This window comes from Anastrepha ludens, chromosome 4 (assembly GCF_028408465.1).
Source record: "Anastrepha ludens isolate Willacy chromosome 4, idAnaLude1.1, whole genome shotgun sequence".
Lineage (NCBI taxonomy): Eukaryota > Metazoa > Arthropoda > Insecta > Diptera > Tephritidae > Anastrepha > Anastrepha ludens.
The window spans coordinates 94992112-94999871 of record NC_071500.1 but is presented as its reverse complement, the minus strand read 5'-3'; the positions used below and the strand labels follow the sequence as shown (position 1 = coordinate 94999871).

General features: G+C 38.7%; 1 protein-coding gene across 2 annotated transcripts; it reads left to right on the top strand.

Moving 5' to 3' along the window:
- Positions 1-35: 35 nt before the first annotated feature.
- Positions 36-3143, top strand: LOC128860251 (protein aurora borealis). Of its 2 annotated transcripts, XM_054097643.1 has the most exons (3): positions 36-441; positions 501-1762; positions 1823-3143. In XM_054097643.1, exons 1-3 carry the CDS (start codon positions 122-124, stop codon positions 2245-2247), a joined length of 2007 nt encoding a protein of 668 aa, XP_053953618.1. In that variant the 5' UTR covers positions 36-121; the 3' UTR covers positions 2248-3143. The 2 variants fall into 2 exon arrangements, with proteins under 2 accessions (XP_053953618.1, XP_053953617.1); XM_054097642.1 differs by having other exon boundaries at positions 501-3143.
- Positions 3144-7760: the final 4617 nt, after the last annotated feature.

The window sequence follows — 7760 nt, the reverse complement described above, 5'->3', positions numbered from 1 at the left end:
ACGGCCAACGGTTGTTAGGGAAATTCTATTTTGTCAGCCAGTTTTTCGAATTTTTGACCGGCGACGAACTCATGTAGTTCCGCGGTAAGATAGATTTTATTAAGTAATAGCACATATAAATATGGAATATGAGAAGACTGGGACACCACTCAAATTGTATTCAACAATGCAGATGAGTGGAAAAGTGGTCCACAAAGTAAACAACGAAATAATGGAAATTATTACAACACCCGGAGGAGGTAGATGCCAGAAAAAGTTGCTGCATCCTCGAACGCCCAGCAAATCGATTAATTGTAGCATGTCAACGACGAATAGCAGTGCCGCGAGCAGTTCTTCAAAATATATATCCTGTTCTACGCCTCCTGCGAAACGGTTGCACCGCATACGAAATCCCTTTGAGCCCGGTTTGGCGGAACGTCTGCACTTGCCATTAATTGGAAGGTTAGTATAATCAGTATTATATTTCTTCACTTGGTTTCAGTTTTTGTATATGCTCTTAGTCCATCATTGTTTCAACGTCCCACGACGCCACAACTATCGTCTACACAATTTGAATGGAACATTGATGAGGTGTCTTCGTTGAAGCCAGCAAATGTCGAACCGCATGAAACTCAATTTCATGACTCTCCCGATCCTGATTATGAAGCCAAAGCACAATCAGCGATAAGCTCATATTTCAAGGAACACCAAATTGTGCCAAGCCCGGTAGATTGCCCTCTTCGTAGTCACCGCATCGTACTTTCCGAACTAAATATTAATACACCAATTACAAAATCAGGACTTTGTATACGTGATTGTGGCACACAAACGGAATTATCGTTACCTATGATATTGCCACCAGAACTAGAAGAAGCTTTAATGCCATATTTTCAACCGCACTTGGCTGTTGCCGATCGCTACACCTGTGACATAGATTCCCATATACGATTTAGTAGCGATTCAAATATGTCAAGTTTGAATGATGCTAAAGATATGTCATTGCGTCGCAAGCTATTCGATATGAATAACATTGTAGTGCTGGACGAGGGTACATCGGAAACAAAATCTAAAACGAACCATTCAAATTCCAGCCCATCTACTTGTGGCAGTTTGCGTGACGGTCAATTTGCCATCGTCGGCAAACTCTCCGACTCTTTGGAAAAGAGCTCATTCGGTTCACTTTCGCCAATTTCAGCTTCGGATGGATTTTCCAACTCGCCGCAATCGCCACACGAACACTCCAGCGCAATGAAGTCAAGTATACATACTTTTATGCAAGAACTTGCAGACGCGGAACAGCTATCGCCAATACATCTGCCAGTGCGGCAAACAAGTAGACGATGCCGCGAGAAGCCGCAACAAAAGAACAAATTGCCGCAATCTGCAAAGGATAGCTATCGATGTAATGCATTGAATCAAAGCGAAGCAACTACCATTGACGACCACTCACTGGCTTACATGGATGGCCATAACGAAAGCGAAAAATTTACGCCCGATCGCAGTTCCTCGCCTTTGCGGCCAATTTATAAGACTGCTGACCTCAAAGCGGCAAACGGTCAGCAATCGATTGACAGTAGTTTCAATATGAAAGTTAGTCGCTTGGCGGTAAATAGTTCCAAATGCATGAAGCATACACAACCACGCAATGTAAAAGCACAGGAGTATGATATGTTTGCGCACGACGATACACAAGATTTAATTGAGGACGATGATATGCAAGTTTCCCAGCTGTCTGCACAAAATTTCAATTGCAGCTCTTCCAGCTCAACGGATACGCCACGCAGTAAGAGACGTTCGGCAAGTCGTAAAAATCTATCACAATCTTTTTCGCTTAATTGGCTAGATGACGAAGACCTAGAAGAAGATGAGAGGCAACAACATGCGAAACCAAGCAAACTAAAATTGCCCATAGATGTGCCACGTATCGATATAACCGTTGTGGATGAGTTGATTGGCAAAGAGCATGAACTTCAGCAGCAACAGCAGCAGCTGCAGGAGCAGTTGCAAAAGGAGACACCGTGTGTGCTTGAGAAGTGTGGCAATGATGACAAGTGTCCAGACACCGCCGGTGAGACTACGCGTGCATTGTTCTATCGTACTGACAGTGGCTTCAATGAAATGCCGACCAGTGGATCTTGTTCCACGTACTCGATGGACGCCAACCAACAATGTGACAGCGCGCTTTCGCCCACTAAGCAACTTGATGTGAGCATGGTTTGCTGTTCCACACCTTCAAAATGCGCTGCCACCGCTAGCGTTGTCTCTTGACGGCGCAGAATTGTAACACAGTCGCTGCCTCCAATATCCACACAAATAGCATTTTATTTTTTACTGCAAATTGCCTTTTTAGTTTAGCTAAAATTGTACGAAAAACCTTCAAACCTTGGTATTTGCCACTATTTGTAAGGTTCGACATTTTATAAACGCGCAATTATTGTTTCAAAATGCAATATTCAAAGCCACTGTCGCTTTTATAGTAGGATGTAAGTAAATTAATCAAGTTCAGACTGCAATTAGAATATACAATTTAAACACGAGACTGCCATGCATCTATATGCACTCACCTGGTGGCGCATCTGCTGCGAAATGGTTTGAAAACCTTGTGAGTTGCCGCCAAACGAGATTAAATTAGCTGCATATGTAGATTTTAATTAGCCCATTTCATTTAAAAATAAACCCATTTGCTGTCTCAACGTTAACGACATACATTTCTATTTTTTTTATACCTATTTGTATAACCACTTTTCCAATTTTCCGTTCAAATGGTCCGTACTCTTCGTGCCTGTCATGTCAAGTGTTGTCATTCATGGTTTTATTTTATAAGTGATTTTTCTGTTAATGCTTACGTTAATTTATGTTTAATTTTTATTAATATAATTTTTTAACTTTTCATTATTTTATATTATTTTATGCCTGATAAACGAGTTTTTCGTGTAATTGTTTCAACCGTTGTTAGGTTTTATCACTCTCGTATGTAATTTCATAATTTTCATTCACAACCTTACATTTTAGCAAATTTTAATGCATTGCATTTGTTACCGAGGCATAATTGATGTTATATTTTATAAATTTAGCTTTAACTCGATAAAGGATATTTTGGATATTGTGACATTCTTGGCGCGTGTAATATTAGTTAATTAATAAATGCCAAAATATTTAGAAAAGTGTTTATTGTAAAGCGATGCTTGAAGAGAAGAAATATTGGAATTGAGTTTGGGCAGGGGATTCCTCAAATTAGATTTACGGAGATGCGCTGCAAATTGCTGAAATTTCGTCTAAAGCAGACAGTAGTTGTTGTTGTTGTAGCAGCGTGAAAATTGCTGCTGAAGTCACAGTCCTTGGCCGGATGTAAGTCTGGATCGTTCCGGTTACGTAGAACCGACTGTCTTGGGAGGGACTGTCTAAAATCTTTTGCTAGATACGCTGCCTTTTGACTACAGGGTGGGCCATATAGCGTTTGCTTTTTGAACCACCTATTTTTTTGAGAATAGTAACTAAAATGACATGTCAAATGTATTTATAATTTACTTAAAGGTTTGACATTTACGAAATGGGACGCTATACGCTTGAACAAAATTGGGAAATATTGAAAACCTATTTCCAAAGTGGTGAGTCTTCTTCTTCTTCTCTGATTTTCACATCGGTGGCTACGTCAATAAGCAAAATTGTCGGATTTGGGGCTCAGAAAATCCACACGCTACTGTAGAGAAGCAAATGCATCCACAACGAGTCACTGTTTGGTGCGGTTTTTGGTCTGGCGGCATCATCGGGCCATTTTTTTCGAAAATGAGCGAGGAGCCGCGGGTACAGTAAATGGCGAGCGTTACCGTGACATGCTCAACGAGTTGTTTCCAAAAATTGAAGAGGATGACATGGACGACATTTGGTTTCAACAGGATGGTGCAACTTGTCACACTGCCAAAGTTACACTCGAACTTTTGGCTACCGTTTTTGAAAACCGAATAATCAGCCGAAATTCCGATATCAATTGGCCGCCTCGGAGCTGTGATTTAAGCCCATTGGACTATTTTTTGTGGGGAGCCGTTAAGGACAAATGCTATGCGAACCATCCAGAGACGATTGATGCTTTAAAACACGAAATCGAAGTTGTCATTCATGAAATTGGAGCCCAAACAATCGAAAATGTGCTTAAAAATTGGGTTGATCGAATGGCCTACTGTAAAGCTAGTCGTGGCAGTCATTTGAACGATATTATTTTTCATTTATAAATGACAATGTTCAATCTTCAAAATAAAAAAAAAGGTTTGAAAAAATATTGATTAGTTTTTTTTTATAGCCGATTCAAAAAGCAAATTTTACATGGCCCACCTTATTACAAGGTTTGTGTCTGCAGCTATTTTTTTGTTGTGTTTTGTGGGTGGTTTACACTCTCCATATGCCGATTATAGGGGAAGCTTTCTCACACTTGTAAAAGGCGTTGACATTTTTTTAAGTTATGTTTTTTCACACGACAACTAAATGAAAGACTCAAACAGCGAACACGGTTTTTCGAAGTTTTGAATGGGATATTTTACTATGCATATTTTATTAAATTAAAACTTTTGGTTTATTATTTTATTTATTAACTCGCTGTACCCGGCGCGTGTTGCTACGCCTACAACTAAAATAAATTTTAGAAAAATAACTTTAAAGAAAAATCAGTGCACAAATATTCAATTCATTCTAAACCATTTTATTGACCGTGTTTATTTCGAAAAAAATGTGACATTACAAAGTTTAGTTTCGATTCGATGTTTATTGAAGTGCTGTGGGATATACAATATTTCTTGTTTTTCCATCTGTTGCGAACGAATAAATCAGAAAGTTTTCCGACACGTGAGCAAGCCACATAGGGCCGTCCATGTGAGAAGCATGGATTCTCCAACTTTAATCTACACACTTGTAACGATTATCCTTGTGCTTTATTAATAATCCGCTTTCGCAATGATGTCTCACCGGAAACTGTAAATGTTTGAATTCGAATGGCATATCTGTTCATCTGTTCGGGATCAATGGGATACGTGGTAACAGTACGTTTTCACCTTTGAATTTTCCAGTCAAAATCGTTACCTCGATAATATTGTTCATCATTTTCTTGACTAAGAGTCTGGTTCCGTTGCAAAGTCGTGGTCGATTTGTTTCGAAGAAGAATGATGAGTACGCCAATTTTCAATGTAAGAACGTGCGGCGGCATACCTGGCAAATCAAGCGAATTTAAGAATTCAATTGGACAGTTGACAACCTCTTCTAGATTCTCCACAGTATCGATGAACTTATGTGTTGTCGTATCACTGGGTATTCCATGCTGAATGGTGAAGATGATGCTATTGACATCGCTGTTTTTGGCTGCTAATATAGCACGCGTACTGAGCCACTGATGGTTTTTGTAGTTTTGTGCAATATTTGGGAAAACTTTTTGCACCAATTCGTCGATGCTTTCTGTGATCTTACAGAAGTTTGCTGGCAGAGTGATACATTGTGTAGATTCATCAATTTCCATTCGCCGATTTCCAATATCCAATAATTGTTTTGCAAAATTTCCAGCCGATGCATCCCGTGGTAGTTGCACAAGCATGCTAGTTTTCAAAGTCAATTTCTGTAAATGACGCCATAGAACTGATGATTTAAGACATGCATTAAGTTCATCAGCGAGTCTTGAACGTGTCATATTCGTTTCCTCTGTGTAAAAATACATGGTCATATTAATTTTTATGACGATCGGTTGAACGGGGCAGAAGTTGCTACTCTGCAGCGCCACTTGGTGGCGAGTGGCAGCAATGAGCATATTCTACAAACCTTCTCCGTGGAAAAATTCATATACATATATATTTTTTTAGGTTTTGAATAGATAAGATGCAAGTAACGCAGATAAGTTTGTCTAGATCTTATATCGGGTGTTTTTTTGAGAGCTTGATAATTTAAAATGATAATAAAAAACAGAAATCGAGTCAAATCTCATCTAATCTTACGTTGGAGAGAGGGGGGTCTCGGCAAATATCACGCAATTTTTTTCTGATTGAAACAAAAAAATTGTACATGCTTAAGATTTAATCTCAAGCGTAATCGTAGTATGATTAAGATCATTCACTAATTCGTTCAAAAGAAAATAATTTCATTCATACTTCGACGTTATACATTACTACTGTCAAACCACTATATTTGTTTTATACCAAATAGCTCAATTTAATCTGAATTTGCGGTACAGTGTAGCCCGTCGGTTGTTTTCGCGCCACTATGAGCCGAACGCCCTATCACTCTGGTTGACGTTTGACAATTCCGGACTTTAAAGAACATGACGGAAAATCATTTGCTTCATTTCTAATACGCGTACCGATTGAACCGCTGAATGCCTTCATCAGCACGTCTATTGATCTCTATTGCCCAAGTATACGTGATGATTTAGAGAAAATATGCTACAGTACATGCGGTATTTACTTCGCATCTATCACAAGAGCTGCAGAGCACAGGCGAGCAGCTCACATTGCACCAGCTAAGCAAGCGCGTATGTTCCGCAAAGTGCGACCCTCACGGATTGTCACAAGACGAGCTAATGAGTTTACTGTGCGCAAGCGTCAACGGCTTAGAGTGGCTAGGTTAGAACGAAGTTGAAGGAGCACATGATTTTACTGAAAATCATATGGACATGTTGGTCCCAATAGTCTCTCTTGAAACCGCGCATGATTCTCCATGGACTGAATTAGAGTAGATATTCTTTTTTTAATCGCAGTAGTTACGATTTAAGTCCTCTATTGTTAAATTTTTATTACACTTATAACTCTCAGCAATATTGATTACTAGTCTTAACTAGTCGTAAATAAAAGCACGAAGCAACTTTTTTCTCTTTTTACAATAACAATCCAACGCGTTTACATAAGAAACCCACATTTTGAAAAATCTCACGTGAGATTGGGGGATGGGGGAGGGGGTTGAATAAAATCTCACGATATCAGAAAATTGAAAAAAACACCTCACGTAATTTATGGGCGCCCTCTAAGTGTCTCCCGATGAATGTAAAATATAGTCTTTAAAGTTTTCCTCATAAAAAGTGCAAGAATTGGGTAGGCTCCTCTGCGGAACATTAAAAGTTATTCGCTCGAGTAACATTGAATAATCAAGGATGCCTTTAATCACAAGAGTGTAAAAGGTCCATTATTCTCTTCTCCAAAGAGTCCAGATTAGTTAGCATAAGTCGAGAATCGTAAGATGGAACAGGCGTTTTAAGCCGTAAGAAGCTTAAAGCATGTCTAAAACATATTTTGAGTACATTTGATTCTGCTTGATCATAAGGTCTCCAAACAATAACTGCATACTCTACATGAGAACAAAAAAGAGCCGTATAAAGCAGTTTATACGTACATACATATGTACATCGATCGGAGAATGCAAATCCATTGCGACTGAAAGAAAACTTATAATATGTTCACATATAAGTAGATGATCTACTTTTTCGTGCTTAACTCCCAGTCCGTAATTAAAAGCGAGATTTCAAATATAAAATTTCCCACCCAAAGTCTGAGATTATAAAATAATCCTAGATAATAAACATATTTTTTGACATACAATGTAAGGACATCAAAATAAAAACTAAATGAAATAGACGCCGGTAAAGAAAACAGGTATGTTCGGTATTATTAATTATGCATTCAAATAACAGAAAAAAATGTGTGCCCATAAACGCTTTGCCCTCTTATTACTTATTAAAAAATGTACATCGATGCCATACTTTTGAAACCTCAATAAACGTCGTTTACGGATTTTCGCCAACTGTTATTAGTAGCCAA